Genomic DNA, 20045 nt, shown 5'->3' with positions numbered 1-20045 from the left:
CTGGAACCCAGGAGTCCTGCTGCCCATTCTTCCTGCTCTAGCCGCTAGATCTGCTTCTTCTCTGTTGCTTTATATTAGGGGTGCAGATGTTAGAGGAGAGAGAGGTCTCTATTCCCCACTAATGTAAGGGCTGTTTTGCAGGGGACTCAAATGCCAGTGAGAGATGCAGTGGCAGCAGCTGCATTATGCAAGCTGCTCCACCCGGCCTGCCCTGGAGAGACAGCCCCCCCATTCCCTACATGCTATGGGGCTACTGAGAGCAGGGGTTGGAACAGTCTCTTTGCCCCTTTCTAGCACTTCCCCCCCTCCCCTCCTCACACATCCTATGGGCCCCTGGCTGTGGTGCATGGGGCAGGGAGGTACAGTGGGGAAAGGGGTAGATTTGGAGCCTGGTTTATGGAGCCAGGCAGCAGATGAGCCCCTGGGGGGGTTGGGGAACTGCAAAACTACCCCCACCCCCCAGGCTGTACCCAGTGCCATGGGTACCCCCAAGCTGTGCCCCGGGACCGCCCTGTCCAGGGGAATCCCCCTCTGTCCAGGGGAACTCCCTACCCTACTGTGTCCAGGGGAACCCCACCAGCTGTGCCTAGGGAACCCCTCTGTGTCCAGGGAAACCCCCAGCTGTGCCCAGGGTACCCCCCTGTGTCCAGGGAAACCCCCAGCTGTGCCTAGGGATCCCCCTGTGTCCAGGGGAACCCCCCCAGCTGTGCCTAGGGAACCCCTCTGTGTCCAGGGGAACTCCCCACCCCACTGTGTCCAGGGGAACCCCACCAGCTGTGCCTAGGGAACCCCTCTGTGTCCAGGGAAACCCCCAGCTGTGCCCAGGGTACCCCCCTGTGTCCAGGGAAACCCCCAGCTGTGCCTAGGGAACCCCCCTGTGTCCAGGGGAACTCCCCACCCCACTGTGTCCAGGGGAACCCCCCAGCTGTGCCTAGGGAACCCCCCTGTGTCCAGGGGAACTCCCCACCCCACTGTGTCCAGGGGAACCCCACCAGCTGTGTCTAGGGAACCCCTCTGTGTCCAGGGAAACCCCCAGCTGTGCCCAGGGAACCCCCTGTGTCCAGGAGAACCCTCCCCCCCTTGGCAGTGCTCAGTGCCCAGGGAACCCCACTGTGCCCGGGGAACCCCTCCCCGCTTTGTGCCCAGCCCCCCAGGACTACATCCCCCAGCCTCCCCCGCGGCGCAGCCACGTGTCCCGGAGCAGCTGGCGGGGGCGGACCGGAGGCGGCGGGAGATTCAAATCCCGACTCCCGAGCCGGGCGGAGCCGAGCGCCGCGGGATGGAGCCGGCGGCCGAGTCCGGGCCGGCCCGGGCGGGCTGTGAGTGAGACCGGGCGGGCAGGGGAGAGGCGGGCGGACGGACGGACGGACGGACGGACGGACCGGAGCAGGGGGACAGACCGACATTGGCGTGGGGCAGGGGCGGAGAGGGGACAAGCAGCCGGGCTGATGGACGGGAGCGGTGGGGGGCTGTAGGCAGGGGTGGGGTGGAAGGGGACAGACAGACAGGCCTGGGGACAGACTGATGGACAGCACTTGTGGGGAGTTGCTGGAGGGCCGATGGGCAGACATTGGCGTGGGGCAGGGGAGGAGAGGGGACAAGCAGCCGGGCTGATGGACGGGAGCGGTGGGGGGCTGTAGGCAGGGGTGGGGTGGAAGGGGACAGACAGACAGGCCTGGGGACAGACTGATGGACAGCACTTGTGGGGAGTTGCTGGAGGGCCGATGGGCAGACATTGGCGTGGGGCAGGGGAGGAGAGGGGACAAGCAGCCAGGCTGATGGACAGGGGGGCAGACAGACAGACAGACAGACACAGGGGAGTGGCTGGTGGGTGCAGGCAGGTGGGGGCAGACAATGGGGTGGGGGAACCGATGGGTGTAGGGATCTGTGGTCCCGGCCCTAGGGCAGACAGGGGACAGGTCTGGGTGTGCAGGAGGGGGCAGACACACCGGTGGGGGAGGGACCAGTGACCTGACTGTAGACAGGGCACAGATAATTGGGGTGCTGCAGGGATTGGTGCCAGAGGATGGACAGGCAGGCTGGGATCCGGCAGAGAGGTGGGTTTGGACCAGCCAGCCCGTGGTGTGTGGACAGGGCTTGAGAGGGCTGACAGGATAAACAGTGTCCAGAATGGACAATCAGAAAGGAATCTGGGGGTGGGGGAAAGAGTGCTGGCCCTGAGATGGACAGACAGACTGACAGTTGCCAGTTAGGGTACAGTCTGTGGGTCTTGTTGGGTGATTCCTGTTTCTCCTTAGAATCAGGCGATGATCTAGTGGTCAGTCTAGAACTTGGGACACCCATGGTCAACTCCTTCCTCTGTCACATACCCCCTTTGTGACCTTGGGCAAGTCACTTAGTTGCTCTGAGCCTCCGTTTTCCCTATCTGTAAAATGGGGACAATAGCACTCTACGGGGGTGATGAGAGAATAAGTATTGTGAGGTGCTTGGATACTATGGAAATGGGGCCAAAAAGAGAGGAGCATTGGGGTAGGGGTAATATTTTGTGGGTAGGATGTCCGTGAGGGCAGAGCCCTTTCAAATGGTAGCCAATACACAGCAGGAGCCAGGAGATGGGGGGGGGGGGGGGGAAGGGCTAGCAAGATTTCTAGGGCATATGGCAAAACCCTGACCTTAGAGTGTGTGTGTGTCTGATTTTGTCTCTGGGAAGATTTGAACACACAAGGTGTGTGTGAATGAAAAAAATACAAATCTGGCTGAAGACATTTTAAATATGACCTATGGACTGAGTACAACAGGGACTCGTTAACCCAGCTCACGCTCTCTCTTTTGGCTGGCCATGCAGCGAGGGAAGGGAAAACCAGATCTGTTTACATGTAAGAAAGAAAGTAGCCAGCCAGAGCATAGTAGCCGTTAGATGGAAAGGGTTATTAAGTCATGTGATAGTCCTTCCCCCTTCTAGCAATGCACAACTGTTCTCTGCAGTGTGGGCATTGCCTCACCCAGCTTGTGATTTATAACCCTAGATGACGTCACTAAATATATCAGAGGGATAAATATCAGGGAGGGAGAGGAATTATTTAAACTCAGTACCAGTGTGGACACATGAACAAATGGATATAAACTGGCCATCAGGAAGTTTAGACTTAAAATTAGACGAAGGTTTCTAACCATCAGAGGAGTGAAGTTCTGGAACAGCCTCCTAAGAGGAGTGGAGGCAAAAGACATATCTGGCTTCAAGACTAAGCTTGATAAATTTATGGAAGGGATGATATGATGGGATAGCCTAATTTTGGCAATTAATTGATCTTTGACTATTAGCGGTAAATATGCCCAATGGCCTGTGATGGGACACTAGTAGGGTGGGATCTGAGTTACTACAGAGAATTCTTTCTTGGGTGTCTGGCTGGTGAGTCTTGCCCACATGCGCAGGGTTTAGCTCATCACCATATTTGGGGTCAGGAAGGAATTTTCCTCCAGGGCAGATTGGTAGAGGCCCTGGGGGTTTTTTGCCTTCTTCTGCCGCGTGGGGCACGGGTCACTTGCTGGAGGATTCTCTGCACCTCAAAGTCTTTAAACCACGAGTTGAGGACTTCAGTAGCTCAGACATTGGTCAGGGGTTTGTTACAGGAGTGGGTGGCTGAGATTCTGTGGCCTGCGTTGTGCAGGAGGTCAGACTAGATGATCATAATGGTCCCTTCTGACCTTAAAGTCTATGAGTTGGTATTTTCCATGGTGGGGATAGAAGCTTGTTGCTTTTAATTTCTGCTAACACTCAGCGAGGCAGGACATGGGACTGGGGCAGAGTCTGCTGCTGTGGCCACCAAAACATAAAATTCATACTGTTATTGATATTAAAAAGTAATTTTGCATAAATTTTGCATAAATCTAAGAGCTGAAATGGGAGAGTGCGGTTATATTTAAAAACTCTGATTTTTGGCAAACGCCTTTTGCTTATTCGCAAAAAGAAAAGGAGTACTTGTGGCACCTTAGACTAACCAATTTATTTGAGCATAAGCTTTCGTGAGCTACAGCTCACTTCATCGGATGCAGCCTTTTCTTTTTGCGAATACAGACTAACACGGTTGTTACTCTGAAACCTTTTGCTTATTGCAACTGACAGTTTTAAAAAATTGTCCTTCACCACCAATGCTGTGGCTCTGTCTTGCATTTCCAGTGGTACAAAATATGTGCTAAAAACAACGCAGGAGATGCTGAGAGGCTGCTGGCATTGGAAATCCGGGGAATATTTTTACTAAGTTTTATGAAATCTTAATTGAAATATTTTAATTTAAATGATGATGATGATTATTTTTAACAAAACCTAAACTCTTGTCTGCGCTTGACCTGGCATCGTCTCTCTTGAATTGTCCAGATGAGCGTCTCACTGCCGATGAGATGGATGAGCAGAGGAGACAGAATGTCGCTTATCTATATCTCTGTCGCTTAGAGGAAGCGAAACGGTGAGAGAGCATTCCAATAGGACTGATTAATTAGAGGGGCCCTGTCGGGGTTATATTGACCTAGCTTAACTGTCTCCTGTATAACAGGTTTTGCCTTCTAAATCAAACACCAGTTGGGACTTCTGAAGTCACTCCTTGAGGAGTCTGGATCTTAAAACACCATTTCCCCCAATGTTGGCATGCATGGGCTGATCTGTGTTTCTTGACAAGTGGGTCGTGACCCCGGGGGGCGGGGGGGAGGGACATGAAAGGCAATGGGGGTGGGGGGAGTCGGGAGGAGTAACTGTCTTTGCTTTAGATTGTAAGTAGTTTTCAATCTTGCGCACCCTGACCCTTCAAGGTTGTCTTCGCCGTCAGTCTCTCAAAACACACACACACACCAACTACATAGGCTTATAGCTATCAACAATGCCTTTTTTTTACTCTGACTTTTATAATAAATGTAAAGGTGGGGAATGACACTTCTTTTTGTCTGTGAATGAAGGGTGGCCAGCCTGACAAGCCGGAGGCAGCGTTGTTAGACTACCAGCAAACAATAAGTGGAAGCAAAGGGCTTTGAGCATGGGCTCAGGGGCAAGTAGATTTTAGTCCTGACTGCTGCCCTTTCCACTTTGTGCCTTGCTGTCTCCTGTCTGTAAAATGCAGAAACCCAGGAGGAAAAAGCACTATTTGAACAGATGCAAAATATTTTCATCACTACACATCTCAGTATCCTGAAGCCCAGCCCCGTGGCTATGCTGTGTCTGGAATGCCCCGTAGGATTGGTGGGAGACCTGCACTTGACATGGTAGCAGCATACTGGTCTTGTAAAAACAATGGTCTCCCTAACTGGTTTTCCGTCTTTTGTGCCAGATGGATGGAGGCTTGTTTGAATGAGGAGCTGGCCTCCCCTACAGAGCTGGAGGAGAGCTTACGGAATGGGGTCATCCTCGCCAAGCTGGGACACTGCTTTGCACCAGACGTTGTCCCGCTGAAAAAAATTTATGACCGTGAGCAGATGCGCTACAAGGTAAAGGAGTCGGCTGAAGAGATTTGCTTGGGTTAGAGGGAGTGAGTTTGAGATTAGGACTTCGGAGACCTGGGTTCCAATCCTGGCTCGTTGTGTGGCTTTGGGCAAATACCTTAAGCTGCTGGCACCTACAATGTCAACTGGAGCTGACGGGACCTGCAGTTGCTCAGCACTTGTGCAAACCAGATCCTCTCTGAAGGAAATGCTGGAAGTGAAACTGATCAGAGGCATGAATGAAACTGACCATCCTACGTTCACTTAATAATCTGAATAAAATCCATCCCCCTGCAAATTAAATGGGGGTGTTGTGAGGGTTAATTAGTGCCCATCCAGCTCTCTCAAGTGCTGGGTAGCATTCTCAACCCATGTAGAGGAGGTATAGATCAGTAGAAGACCATTTCTCTGCATATCAGGAGATCCCTGGTTGAAATCTACGTGTTGCCATGAAAGATTTTGAGATGCTCAACTACCGTGGTGACGGGTGGCAGAATAAAACCCTTCAGAAATGCTGGCTGGGTGGCTCACCTGGATAACCACATGTGGTGATGCAAGGACGCACTATATCGGAAGCCGTCGGAGCTTTTCGTTCTGTCTCGCTCGTATAAGGCAGAAATTTACCCTTCAAAGAGGCCAGTGCAGAGGCTAATGAGCCGCTTAAATCTTCAAATTGGGGCTTTAAAATCTTTACGCCTGGGATTTTCAAAAGCCGGCCACGTTGGCCTAACTCGGCACCCGTTCAAGTCAATGGGAGTTTTACTGCTGATGAAAATCCCACCTTACGCACATCGGCATTTTTGCTAGCTTTCTGTAACGGGGCAAATTTCAACCCATTCGTGCATAGAAGACTTTACACTGCCAGAGCGCTGTAAAAAGCCAGGAGGAGCTTGGCATGAATGAGAATTAAGGCCCCTAATAGGTTTAACCTAAATCCACTCTGCTAGGTCCAACGACTTTCTCTTAAATGCTCAATTTCTCTTAACACAGCAACCTTTTAGCCACAGTATGCAACTGGCATGGGAGATTCTGCTGTGTTGGACGTGTGACAGGTTTGTTATACGTGACCTAAAATGGAATTTATTTACTATAGCAATTTATTTCTTTGCTGACACAGCAGCATGTGGGTTCCATCCCCCTTTTTGTAAGCTTCCATCCCTGCTGCTTATTAAATCTCTGCACCTTGTTCCAGATGCATGGCGTGAATGGGAATCAAGGCAGGAAAAAAGGCTCCTTTTTAAAGGTTGTTGGTGATTCATTCTAGACCACGAGGTCCTTTGAAGTCCCCTTCTATTTCCAACACATCAAAGACTGTCTTAGATGAATGCAGCCTATGTGTCTGTTTCTGATCTGTAATGTGATGGTGCATAAAACATAAGGAATCCAGAGCTGTAGGGGCCGATTCTGTTCCTGTTGAAGTCAATGGGAAAATCTTTATTGGGCGGATGCTTTTGAATCCGTTCATATCCTCTTAGATTAACTAACCCCTAACCCTACTGCATGAATGAAGGCTCTCATTTCGCAAAGAGTTAAGCATGTGATTAATTTGACTCATGTGAGAGTTATTCAGGTGTGTAAGGCCCTGGAAGATCTGGCCCTATATGAATGTTTGTAAAATTATTTGAAAAGCAGAACATTTAAAAAGAAAATGAAATTAACTAACAAAAGCCTTGTCACATTAGTTTCCGATCCCGCAGCAACCGATCGGTTGATTTCACTGGGTTATTTGCTGTGCTTAAAGTTAAGCTCTTTTGGGGGTAGGGACTATTGTTATCTTTTTGTTCTGTGTTTGTACAGTGCCTAGCACACCTGGTCCTTGACTGAAGCTCTATGCGCTACTACAGTACGTACAAACAAATAAGTCTTTGCAGGATTGGGGCCTTCACTCGATTTGATGCATTTCGGCATGAATAAGGAATCCTTTCAATTCTAGGTGGTGGTATTGGTGTGTGCTGCAAGATCTGTCTGATTCCCCTGTGGCTCTCAAATGGCTCTTGTGCCAAATCTTGGCTATGCTGTGTCTATGGGTGAGCTGAGCGCCGCATGAAACTGGCGTGGCATCAGCCTCTCCTGCGTCAAAGGTGGATGGATGGTTCTTGTTTTTTTGGGGAGGGGGGGCATGATCTGATGCTTCTGACAGAGAGCTTGCTCCAGACCCTGACAATGCAGAGCTGACTGTCAGTCCGGGTCACCGCTGCATTGTTCGTGGCCTGTGCTGGCTTAAATGGGTTTGGGAGAACTAGATGTAGCTGGTGCCTTCGGTTCAGTGTCCAGGAACAGCTGCGTCAACGGAAGGCACAAGAAACCCCCTAGTGGGCAACAACGGCATAACGCACCCATAAGGGAAGGGTCATTCTAACCCTTGTTTAATCTCTCCTCTTTTTTTTTTTTTTTTTTCCCCAGGCAACTGGACTTCATTTTCGACACACGGATAATATCAACCACTGGCGCGACGCCATGACTCGCCTGGGGCTTCCTACGGTAATGTATTCGCATCAGCGTGTCCGGGCCAAAAGCAGAGCCCGGAAAAGATGAGACGCCCTCTCTGCTTTGATAAAAACGCAGAGCCCCTTCGTGTAAGTGGGAGCCACTCGAGTAACTCCACCCAGCCGGCTGTACCATCAACACCTTGTGGAGTCAAAGGCAGCTGGTCAGGCTAATAAAACCTTCATTTGAAACCCCGTGGATGTGAAGGAACCTTCCTTTGTCTCTTGCACAACAGGGGCGTAAGACTTTCTAGGGTGCAGTGAGGTCTGCATGAGCGATCCCTTCTCCATCTGTGAATTGCAGTGACCTGAGATGAAAGTCGTGGAAGGAGGGGGCGTTAAGGGGTTGCTGCATTCATAGTAGAAGACTAGACAGCTGTACAATCCTGCCAGACGCTCGACAGAGTGGCCTGTTGAATCGCATTCTCACCTGGGGACCATGTGGAAGCTGCTCCCAACACGGATCAGCATTGGCGCTCTGTGTCAGCAAAGACTGTAACAATAATCCCTAGTGCTTCTCAGCTTCAGGTCTTCAAAGCACTTTACAAAGGAGGTCGGTATCACTGTCCCCATTTTACAGATGGGGAAACTGAGAGGCAGGTCAGGGTCACCCAGTAGGTCAGGGCAGAACAGGGAATCAAACCCAGGTCTTTTAAGTCTCCAGCCCATGCCTAGCCCCTTGGCTATACTGTGCTGTTAAATAGTTAAAGTTAATTGGCATTTACATGGGTGCTGTCTGTATTGCCAACAGATCTTTCACCCAGAGACAACGGACATCTACGACAAGAAGAACATGCCACGGGTGGTCTATTGCATTCATGCTTTGAGGTTAGTGAGAAATCCAGGATGTAACGTGTAAAAGGGTTGCATCTCTCTGGGATTATAGGTAGGGCTCTACCAAATTCACGGTCCACTTTGGTCAATTTCATGGTCACAGGATTTAAAAAATTGTAAATTTCATGATTTCAGCTATTTAAACTTGAAATTTCATGGTATTCTAATTGTAAGGGTCCTGACCCAAAAAGGAGTTGTTGGGGTGGGATGGGGGTCCCCAGGTTATTGTGTGTGTGTGTGTGGGGGGGGGGTTGCGGTACTGCTACCCTTACTTCTGCGCTGCTGCGGGTGGCGGCGCTGCCTTCAGAGCTGGGCAGCTAGAGAGCGGTGGCTGCTGGCCAGGAGCCCAGCTCTGAGGCAGAGCCGTCGCCAGCAGCAGCGCAGAAGTAAGGATGGCAATACCCTACCGTGCCATCCTATTGCCACCCTTGCTTCTGTGCTGCAGACTGCAGAGCTGGGCCCTCAGCAGCCGCCGCCGCTCTCCAGCCACCCAGCTCCTAAGGCAGCACAGAGTAAACATGGCAATACCACGGCTCCCCTAAAATAACCTTGCGACCCTCCCTCCCCTGCAACTCCCTTTTGGGGCAGAACCCCCAGCTTGAGAAACGCTGGTCTCCTGCATGAAATTTGTATAGTCTAGGGTAAAAGCACACAGAAGACCAGATTGCACCGTGGGAGACCAGATTGCACGGTCCGTGATACTTCTATCATGGCCGAGAATTTGGTAGGGCCCTAGTTATAGGAACTGAGGGGTCTTTTGCCTGTAGATTTTAACCAATGATACTTGCGCCCTCTGGTGGCCATTGTATGTTTATCTCCTGAGGCCAGTAATTCTCAGATTTGGGTCCCGATCCTTTAACTCCATGTCTGACAGATGACTCCCACGCATGTCAAGTGAGGGCACATATGTGTGTCTGTGGGATCTGCGTGACTGGATTGAGGTTATCCAATTCTATGCTTAGGTCCCCTGGCCTTTTTAAAATTTGTTCCCCAGAGGTGTTTTGCAGCAGCTGGGGGGGGGCTCGGTGCCTCTGACAATCCGGCCACTTACCCTAGGTGCCCATTCATAGGTGCCCACGTTTGTGAATATTGGGCCTAGGTTTTGAAACGCACACGGAGAGGCCTGCCACATACTCTAAATGCCGTGACAAAATGTTATAAATACAATCCATGCAAAATATGGGGTGGGGGGACCCGCTGCTGATCCCACCGAATCCCATCTCCTGTGGAGGGCCCTTTAAAAATAAAATACTCTGTTGCTAAGTCCCCTTCGTCCCACACAAATGCACATAAAGAGGGGCTTTGCCATATGCCCGTAAAGCCATTGGGTCTAGGCTGTTTCAGAGCAGAAGGGTGGAGTGATCATGGAATCCTAGAATATCAGGGTTGGAAGGGACCTCAGGAGGTCATCTAGTCCAACCCCCTGCTGAAAGCAGGACCAGTCCCCAATTTTTGCCCCAAATGGCCCCCTCAAGGATTGAACTCTCAACCCTGGGTTTAGCAGGCCAATGCTCAAACCACTGAGCTATCCCTCCCCCCCAAAGCCAAGGGGAGAACACCCTGACAGCGGCTCCCCTCCCTTTTAAGCCAAGGGGGGTTCTGATTGAACACATGTGACTGGCAGAGGGAGGGAGAGATGAGGTCCAGTTTATTTAGCGCTTCCGGGGTCCAAGCAACCACCTCCGTCTCTCTGGAAGGCAGCAGAGAGCTAGTCTGAGTCACAGAGTGCTGGTGTCTATGCTTTACAAGGGGGTATCCTCCCTGTTTCTTAGATGGGGAAACTGAGGCACAGGGAAGGGGTGTGACTTGCCTGAGGTCATACAGCGAGCCAGTCACAGAGCTGGCATTGTAGAACTTTGATCTCCCAGTTCTGTGTTCTAATGACCAGACCACAGAGCTTACTGTGTCTTATACTGTAGGGATTAAAAACCCCATAGTGTGTGTGTGTGTGTGTTACCATGTGTCAGGAAAAAATTGAATTGTTACATTCATCCATGAAGTGTGTTTGTTTTAAATTTTCAGTTTATACTTGTTTAAGCTGGGGCTGGCTCCGCAGATCCAGGATTTATACGGGAAAGTGAACTTTACAGGTATGGGATGGTAAAGGACAAATCTGGGCTAGTTCCTGCGGGTTTCCTTGTTAAATCCAGCCAATCTATATTTACTGCTTGTATCTCTGGAATTGTTCTGCAGAAGGGACGCTTCAGCGGGCTTTTTATTTATAAGAAGCTTTGTTTAAGCTGAGATAGAAAAAAAGTCAATTTTTCTATCTCAGTAACTAACTAAGGAGATCAGTGGCCTGCTGTGCCAGGTGCTGTACATACACATGTTAAGAGACTGTTCCTGCCCTGAACTATTTAAATAGACATGATGGACAAAGGGTGGGAGAGAAAATAGAAGCCCAGGGAGGGGAAGTGACTTGCCCAAGGTCACAGGGTAGATCAGTGGCAAAAGTGGGAATAAAATCCAGGGGTCCTGACTCCAGTCCAGTCCTACCCACTGGACCACACTGTCTCATTTGAGAGACTGGCTCCCTGTATGTGTCCAATTCAGCCCTGTTGACGTTAGAGACAGAAACACATGCTGCTGCTGGCTCTCTTAGCTCTGTTAGGTTTTCCCCTTTGAGGCACTGAATGTCTTTTTACCGTATGGCCCTGGTTCTGCACTGGAGCCCTGTGCCCATGTACAGCTCCGGGGAAGCCTGTGGTACTGTACAGGGGGCTCCTGGCGCAGATCAAATTGGCTGATGTCCATTGACATCACCTGCCATTTAGGGTGGGGGTTAAGTCTCTGTACAGTGCCTGACATCCCCTGTGCCCATTCCTGCCTGGGGCCTCTGCTTGCCATCCTCCTGGTAAATAGAAATGTCAGAAGGGCGTCTGGTGCCGGCCCCGGACCAAACAGGCGTGTATTTGCTGACTTGGCTTGCTCTGTTCCAGAGGAGGAAATTAACAACATGAAGCGGGAGCTGGAGAAATACGGCCTCCAGATGCCAGCCTTCAGCAAGATCGGTGGGATTCTCGCCAGCGAGCTCTCAGTGGATGAAGCAGCAGGTGATTTTACTCCCTAGGATAAAGGCTGACCGTGTTTTTTCCTGCAGCGGTGCTTGGATGAGTCTCTCCCTGCATTCTTTTGGCTTAATCCAGCTCTGTAACCCCTGAATGTGTTTGGCCCCTTTACAGGTCGGTCTAGGTCCAGCTCCGCTCGAACCACAGGGCTAATGGTTGTCAAGGGAGAGTTAGGTGCATGCTGCTTAGACCCCCAACTCCAGGAGAGTGGATCCCAGCTGTGGATCACAACCTTGCCTCCAGTCCGGGAGAGGGGTGGGACCCGTCGGCATCTCTCATTAGCTACCTTGGGCACCTCCCTGCCTAGCGTGCTGGCTTTTGTGGATCCCGTTCCCAGGCGCCCCTCTCTCCCCTTGCATTGTGTAGAGAGCAACCACATAACCCAGGGTTTGTGGATTCTGGTGACTTTTCTTTCAAGCCCCCGGAAAGCCAGGAGTTGCAACGCTGTGTCACTGTGTAGATCCGGGCCACCGATAAATAGACTCAAATCCTGTCGCTCCAGCCTCTGGCTCCCTGTCTGCCCACCCAATGGTTTTACGTGTCTGTCTCTTTCTTGCCACGGCTGCTGTAGTCCACGCCGCTGTCCTCGCCATCAACGAAGCTGTGGAGAGGGGGGTGGTGGAGGAGACCATGGCGGCCCTGCGCAATCCCAGCGCCGTGCTGCTCAACTTGCGAGAGAACCTTGCCGCCGTCTACCAGGAGATGCTGTACCAGGTGAAGATGGAGAAAGCTGGCAATGCCAGGAACCGGGTAAGGGCAGAGCACACGGTGAAAGGAGAAGCTCCGTTACCCGCGGGTAGCAGTAGGCTCTTATCCTATATGTGGACCACAGCGGAGCGATGTGCATCATGATCAGGGGATGCTCCTCGCGCTTTGACGCCTAAAGTTCAGGGCTTGAGTCGTCTTCGAAATGGATCGAGGGAAAATGCAGGGTGGATTTCTCTGCAGCCAGGAAAGGAAGTGGGCCGGATCCTCCAGGAGCGCTGACCTGGCCACAGGAGGAACGCTAGGTGGGTGGAGCTGGTGGATAGGGGGGTGCGGTTGGAGAAAAGGAGTGTGCTCCTGTACTCTCCTCTAGCAGCTGTCAGCAGCCAGGGCTAGCTGCAGCAGCCTTTGGGGTGCGGGGTTGAGTCTTTCTGGCATGCTCGGAGGTAGCACAATGCATCTAGGCCAAGATATGCAATGATGGGTGGCTTCTCCCTCTTCTTAGTACCTGCAGGAGAGCCTGGAAAGTGAGGATATTTACGACCGGTGTCTGACTCAGGCTGAAATACAAGGGAACATCAACAAAGTCAACGGTGAGCAAAGCAACCCCCCTGGAGAGCTGCTGGAGTGGAAATGCTGCTTACTGAGCACGTCCCCTTGCTGTGGGAGATCTGCCCAACGCTAAGTAGCTCTCCCAAAAGGCTTTGTTTCAGGCTGGGTTCTTTAGTGGGGGCATGGCCTCTGCTCTGGTTGTGCTCAGGAGCCATAGGCAGGGAATCTCTCCCTCCCCATTATGGGGCAAAGGGTTTCGTTCCAGGAGCAGCCTGAGGTTCTCCTCATGGCCCCTGCACTGACTTCCCCTCGCACAAAGGAAATCCCTGAAACTGGTAACCTGGGTAAATGCCTTATAAAAGCTTGTCTACACAGAGAATCGCTCGGCCTGATTGACTGCCGGGGTGGAGATGCTCCTATTCCAGGATGAGTGCCTTTATTGTGAATTAGTTTTAACTCCGCTTTGGAAGTGGATTAATCAGGAATAGTTAATCCACTTTAAATTCACAACCTTATTCCGGATTGGCTTTCATGTGTAGACCAGCCCTAATACATTGCCCCTGTGTGGGTGGCTGGTAGCAGGGATCGAACCCCAGATCTCTGGATTTTTGAAGCACAAGCCTCTAGTGCATGAGTAGCTTTGTTGGCTGAAGCTGTGGCAGCCTCATGTTGGCCTAGCCACCGGTAAAGGTCAATGGGGCACCACCTTGAGTGGGTGTGGCCTAGTGGTTAGCGCATTAGACTGGGCTTCCTTAGACCTGGGTTCTATTCTCTGCTTTGCCACCACCCTGCTGGGTGACCTTGGAGAAGTCACTTTCCTCTCTGTGTGCCTCAGTTTCCCCATTTGTAAAATGGGGATCAAGATACGACCTCCTTGGCGAAGAGCTTTGAGCTCTACTGATGAGCGTGCTACGACACCGGTCGTAAGTATCCTGGAGCATGACCACCTCTCTTCTAGTGCACGGAGCGCTGGAATACGTGGATGATGCTCTGGAGAGGCAGGACCCTCCAGCCTTGTGCCAGGCCCTGCAGGATCCCGTACTGGCCCTGCGTGGTGTGCAGCGGGAGAACGCAGCCTGGTACTTGGATCAGCTGAGTACAGATCGGGAGCAGAAAGCGCTGGTAAGGCCCAGCAGCGGATGTAGCCCCCATACCAGAGAGGGGAGGAATATTGCAGGGATAGGAACTGGGCGGGGATGTAGAGACCCCTCCTGAGGAGACCGGCTCATACTGCTGATCCACCTTGCCAAAGCTCAGTAATGTCCCTCTGGCCAGCAGCTCGCGGTGCTATGGGATCGGGCCCTACGAGTCCAGACACCCTATGCAGGGTCAGGTCTGGATCAAGTGAAAGCCCCGTGCTCTAAAGGCTTTCTGTGACATGTGGACATTCAGGAAGCGCTGCAGCCGGACTGCATGTGAGCGACTTCCCTCGGAGGGCTGGCAGGCGTGGCCCTGGGAGGGGAGCAGGCTGGCTGGGCCGGTCCCTGTGTGTGAGCTCCTGCTGCTTTCCTCCTTGCAGGAGCTGGGCTACGTGGACCTGCTGGAGCAGGAGGAGGTGCAGGCGGGGGTCTACGCAGCCAATGAGAAGGGAGATCAGGAGCATGCCAGTAAGTCATGCCAAGCCCCCCCCATGCAGCGAAGGGGACTGGTACCGAGCTGGGGGCAGCCAGGGTCACTATGAATCTGAGGCCAGATCCAGGCTTCTTGGCCTCTGCCTGATGCATCTGGGCCTTGCTCCAGTTCCGAGTGACCCAAGCCACAAACCCCCTGTAACTGGCACCTTTGTTGGCCGCCTCGCCAGAGGGGCCAATGAATCATTGAGAGAAGCCTGCTCCGCAGGGACTCCCTATCTCTGTTCACTGGCTGCATTTGCTCCCTCTCCTGTCTCAGTGCCCCAGCTGGAGAGGGTCTGAACATCATGCTTGGCATCTGGCTATGCCCAGGCCACTCTAGGGACGGGGCATGCGCCAGCTGGTAGGTAGAAGGGAGGTAGCTTGCATCACCTCTGGGAGCTGCTGGGGCTTGGGCCATCCCTAACTTGTGTCCCTGCTTGGGGGGGACTTTGCCTGGTTCAATGGACCCATCCTCCCCCTGCCCTGCAATGCCACACTGTTGCCAAGGCAGCAAAGAGCCGATAGGGCCAGTCCCGTGCCTGGGAAGAGGGCATCGCGCCTGCCCTGAGTCCCCTGCGTAGCAGGCGAGCTGGTCAAAGTGCACGTGGTCCGGAAGAGTTAACTGATCATCAGCGTGGAGCACGTGGTGTCTGGGTTGCAAAGCCCCGCGTAGTGAGCAGAATTCAGGCAGCCTGGGCCGTGCCCTGGCCCCAGATCTCCGCCATCAGAAGCCCCCGTCGTCCCAAATTCAACACCCCACGATTATCGCTGCTGAATGGAACCGGGCAGGGCAATTCCTCAGTAGCCCAGAGCTGGGGCTGCAGGAGACCTGCGTCTTCACTGGCGGGATCGTAGCAGTGCTGCCCCTAACCCGGCTCCCAGTTAATTTGCCCCGATCTCATCCACCCCGCTGGTGCGCAGGGAGGCAGGCCGTGAGCCGCATCAACGCTTCGATCCGCCGGGGGGAGGCGACGGAGATGGCGCGAGAACTGATGAGCCCCGAGGCCCAGCTGCCCGAGGCCTTTCCCTTCGCCGCCCAGCTGTACCAGCGTGAGCTGTCCCTGCTACAGCGGCAGCATCCGCAGGTGAGGAGAGGGCAGCGTCTGCTGGGGGAGGAGGAGAGGCCTCAGAGGCTCTCAGACAGTCAGCTCTTTGCTGCTGTCCTGGGGGCCACCCCTCGCAGGCATGCTCTTCCCAGACTGCAGTTCCTGCTGGGGAATCGCTGTCTGACCTCTTCATGCGACTCTCTTCGCTTTGCGGCATGGGTTGGGGGTTGGCCTGGTGCTCAAAGCACTGGATGGGCGCTCTGGAGATCTGGGTTCAATCTCTGCCACAGACAGCATGGGACAAGTCTCTCTGTGCCTCAGTTTCTCCCACTGTAAATTGATTCATGTTGGGTACTGTAGGGATTGGGGGGCAGAAAAGGATCATTGTTGTGTGTGTCTGTCATTTCCTCTTCCTCCCCCACCCCCTCCGGTTTCTGCAGGGTGAGTTGGGGCAGGAGGAACTGTATGTTGCTGTGGAGATGCTCTCGGCCGTGGCACTGATCAACCGGGTGCTGGAAGCTGGGGATGTCTATGGATTCTGGAGTAGCCTGGTCAGCCCTGCCCTGGGCCTGTCTGATATCGAGGATGCAAACGTGCAGCGGTAATTGGCTGGATTTCGGTGGGAACGATGCCCCTTGTACCAATTCCAGTGGAGTGACTTGGCCGTGAATGAGTTAAATGGCTTTGTGGCATTTGAAAATGACAGAGCCAGGCCCCTGAAAGTTGTGAGGTGGGGAGATTTCTGAGGCTGTGAAACAGGACCAGCAGGAACCCACAATCTGAAGGGTTAAACTCTGTCTGTAACCTGGTTCTGTTACCAGACGTCATCAGGGGCTGGCTGCAGATCTCCCCAGCAGCCTGCAGGAGCCACCGCTTGGACCCAGCTTCCTGCCTGGGGGAGAAACCATTGTTGGTCTTATGTTAAGAAAGTTAGCGGTGAATCTGCCTGTGGCAGGAGGGGTGCTGGTCTGGGTGGCCAAAGCCGGGACTAAGAGTCAGAACTCCTGGTTTCCATTCTTACCTCTTTTATTGGCTCACCGCATGACCGTCACTGCTCTGTGCCTCAGTTTCCCCATTTGGAAAACAAGAGAGTGCCTCCTGCGGCGGGGCGTTTTGAAGTTTTCTGACAGCGTTTTTCAGCCCCTTGGATGTGGGACCTTTCAGTCATGGGCTAAGGAATGGCTCTGTCTTTTCCCTTTCAGCTATTTTGACGACTTGTTGAAACTGAAGCGCCGATCTGGGAAAGCCGGGGTTGCGTTCCTGAACTGGAACGACATCCAGGCCTGCGTGAACAGCGCCAACTCGGCAGTGCGAGAAGAAAACGATCGTAAGTGGCTTTTATACCTGAGCGTTGGGCTCCGTGAGCTGCAGTGAGCTCTGACTCACCGGCTGTCTTTGTTCTCCCTGGCACAGAGATCCTCGCCATCAGACTGATCAACGAGGCGCTGGCGCAGAACGACTCGGAGAAGACTCTTACTGCTCTGCTGTTGCCCTCTGCCGGGCTCTCTGCCGTGACTCTCCCGGGAGCGAGGCGTTACCACGATGTGCTGACTGCCGCGCTAAGGCAGAAAGCCCAGGTAGGCCAGTCGGCTTTGCACTATGGAGAGCAGCAGCTTGTCGGGCTGGTGGAAAGACTGTTGCTTGGGACACGTTAAAACCAGTGTGTGGCAGAGAACAATCTCGCTCCGCCTGGTTCCAAAAGATCCTTTTGCACTTTCCAGAAGAGCCCTGGGGCTTTTAATTCAACTTCCTCCCATGCCGTTAAATGCTGTTTTTGCCAGCCGCCCCTTCCCCAGAGGTGGCTGCATCTCCCTGATGGAAGCACTGCCTCTGCGTGTGGTTTGTAAAGATGCCCCAGCTCATCGCCTTTTGCCTCCCGTCTCCTAGGTGACCGGGGATGATGGAGCAGCTCTCTGGTGGGAGGAGATCCAGCAAGGGGTTTCCCAGGCCAATCAGGACACCGAGGCAGCTAAGAGAAGTAAGGGCTCGGAAGCGAACTTCGAGCAGGCTCAAGCTGGAGCTGCAGCCCGGCCCTCTTCCGTTATTCCTTCGCGCGCCAAGAAGTGCAGGATGGAGAGAGACTCTCTAGCCCTGTGATGCTTGTCTTCCACCCTCCCTGACTCTCCAGGGGTTGTGAGAGGCACTCATCTGAGGTCCCAAGGTGCCGGCCCCAGGAATCAGGGTAGGCCTTGCAAGATGAGCTAGGCGCGGGAGTTCTGGGATGCTGTGCCATAAGCCACGGCAGTGAACACAACTGAACGCTGTGCTGGTGGCCATCCTTCCAAGACTGCTTGCTTCTCCCCCGATCCTCCAATTGCAATCTGACTCGGAGCAGCCCCTAGAAAGCTGTACTCTGTACCGTCTGGAATCCACATTCCCCAGAGGCGCAAAGGATTAATCTCCATCTCCAAAGCTTCATGCAACCAGCTGCTAACTACCCACTGGGAATGGCTGTTGCAAAGGTGACCTGGGCTTCCGATATAGCAGTAACTCCCCTGTTGGAAGCTTGGAGACCACTGTCCATGGTGACCTCCATCCAGGCAGGCATGGACCAAGCTGGGCTCACTGCGGGTGAGTGGATGAATGCACCCTCTTCCTTTTCTAACCCCTGCCTTCCCCCTCTCTTCCCATAGTGGCTCTAGGGATTGCTGCCATCAACCAGGCCATAAAAGAAGGGAAGCCGGCTCAGACGGTACGCGTGCTGCGGAACCCGGACGTCTCCCTGCATGGCGTCGTGGCAGAATGTGCAGGGGCCTACCAGGCCCTGCTCGCCACCCTCCTGGCTGCCAAGAGACAAGCAGGTAAAAGGCCCCTGACTCCTCTGACCTTGAAAACCGCAGGGGCGGAGCTGCATCTCCAGCTGCTAGCATCGGTTAGCCTCTACCATCCATAGCTCTCTGGGGCAGGGAGCATTCCGTGTCCGAACAGCGCCATGGGCCCTAGTCCGTGACTGGGACCCCGAGGGGCTACTGCAATCCAGGTCAATAACCCCCAATTTCCACATATCCCACTGGAAAGACATGGCCAGCCCTAAAGCTCTGACTGTCGTCAGCTGCGAGGGGAAGACTGGGTGGTCTTGCTTGCTCCCCATTTGCTCTGGTACCAGCTACTGTCAGACACAGCGTCCTGGGCTAGCTGGGCCATTGGGCTGACCCGCTCTGGCCAGATGTGGGGACGTCAAGGCTTCCCCTGGCTGAACGAGGGGGATGGCCTAGTGGTTGGGGCCCTAGCCTGGGATTTGGGAGACCCAGCTTTGCCACCGACTCTGGGCGAGTCTCTCTGCGCCTCAGCTCCCGCTCGTGGAGGAAGAGGAGGAGGATGGGTGACTGCAAGGGGAGAAATAGGACAAGCCAGGTGTCAAAACCAGAGAGGGGGCTGACAGATACTTGCTATAGGAAGGGCATCTAATGTGAGGGAGAAGGCTCTTGCTCTGGATGTATGTGGGGAGAGCAGGGAGTTGAAAGCCGAACTCTGAAACTGGGGACAGGGCTATAGAGAGCTGCCTAAATGTTCCGTCAGCTGAGCCTTGGTTTCAAAACCTGATCGGAGGCCAAAGAAATCCATTTTGCTGCTGGATCAGTTTAACCCTGCAGCTGCCTCTCTTCTTGCCGTGCGTGTGTGTGTGTGTGTGTGTGTGTGTCTATTAACGCTCTCCTTCCCCTAATCCTGTCCCAATGGCAACGCTCAGGGAACGCTAAACACCACTGGGTCCGACACCAGCTGAAAGATGGCAGCGTGTATTACTTCAGCTTGCAGAGCTTCGAAGGCAGCTGGGAGCGGCCGCGTGACTGTGTCCTTAACTCCATCCACCTCAGCTGGGAGGAAATCCAGGTGAGGGGCAGTTGCTGGGGCTGTTATCAAAGCCCTCGTGGCTGGAGTATTGCTGAAGGATCTGGCATGCTGCTGCCAGGCCCTGGATGTTGATATGTGAGGCGTCCAGGCGAACGCGCTGTGTGTTAAATGCTCTGGCTGCATCCATAGTTCTAGCCTGTTGTCCCATCGGGACATGTCGGAGCGCTTCAGAGATGTTCATAACAAAGCCATTAGTTCTCCAGCCCTCTTGTTCTGCCCAGAGGCTTGCAAGAGAGATTGTTGCTTCCAGTGATATGACCCAATCCCAGCTCTTAAACATCTGGCTTATGGGAGTTGCCAGACTGGATGAGCTCTGGGGTCCATCTAGCCCAGTGACCTATTTCCAGCAGCGGTACCAGCTGCTTCAGAGGAAGGTGCAAGAATCCCGCTGCTACAGGATAACCTGCCCTAGGGAGATGTTTCCTCCTGACCCTGTTAGAGATGATCTCATGCCCTGAAGCA

At 53.3% G+C, this 20045-nt stretch overlaps 1 protein-coding gene across 1 annotated transcript in view; it reads left to right on the top strand.

Moving 5' to 3' along the window:
- The first annotated feature begins 1263 nt into the window (after positions 1 to 1263).
- Positions 1264 to 20045, top strand: part of IQGAP3 (IQ motif containing GTPase activating protein 3) — a 38485-nt gene continuing 19703 nt past the window's right edge. The window contains exons 1-18 of the mRNA XM_074939112.1: positions 1264 to 1319; positions 4337 to 4424; positions 5277 to 5433; positions 7831 to 7908; positions 8665 to 8741; positions 10770 to 10837; positions 11687 to 11800; positions 12387 to 12565; positions 13026 to 13113; positions 14031 to 14194; positions 14592 to 14679; positions 15607 to 15770; positions 16172 to 16332; positions 16934 to 17058; positions 17145 to 17308; positions 17619 to 17709; positions 18365 to 18532; positions 19420 to 19562. Of these exons, the coding sequence (XP_074795213.1) occupies positions 1280 to 1319; positions 4337 to 4424; positions 5277 to 5433; positions 7831 to 7908; positions 8665 to 8741; positions 10770 to 10837; positions 11687 to 11800; positions 12387 to 12565; positions 13026 to 13113; positions 14031 to 14194; positions 14592 to 14679; positions 15607 to 15770; positions 16172 to 16332; positions 16934 to 17058; positions 17145 to 17308; positions 17619 to 17709; positions 18365 to 18532; positions 19420 to 19562 (2157 nt within the window). The 5' untranslated portion in view covers positions 1264 to 1279. The remainder of the gene's footprint in view (positions 1320 to 4336; positions 4425 to 5276; positions 5434 to 7830; positions 7909 to 8664; positions 8742 to 10769; positions 10838 to 11686; positions 11801 to 12386; positions 12566 to 13025; positions 13114 to 14030; positions 14195 to 14591; positions 14680 to 15606; positions 15771 to 16171; positions 16333 to 16933; positions 17059 to 17144; positions 17309 to 17618; positions 17710 to 18364; positions 18533 to 19419; positions 19563 to 20045) is intronic.

This window comes from Natator depressus, chromosome 24, assembly GCF_965152275.1.
Source record: "Natator depressus isolate rNatDep1 chromosome 24, rNatDep2.hap1, whole genome shotgun sequence".
NCBI classification, from domain to species: Eukaryota; Metazoa; Chordata; order Testudines; family Cheloniidae; genus Natator; species Natator depressus.
The sequence above is the reverse complement of the archived record's forward strand: the minus strand, read 5'-3'. Positions and strand labels throughout refer to the sequence as shown.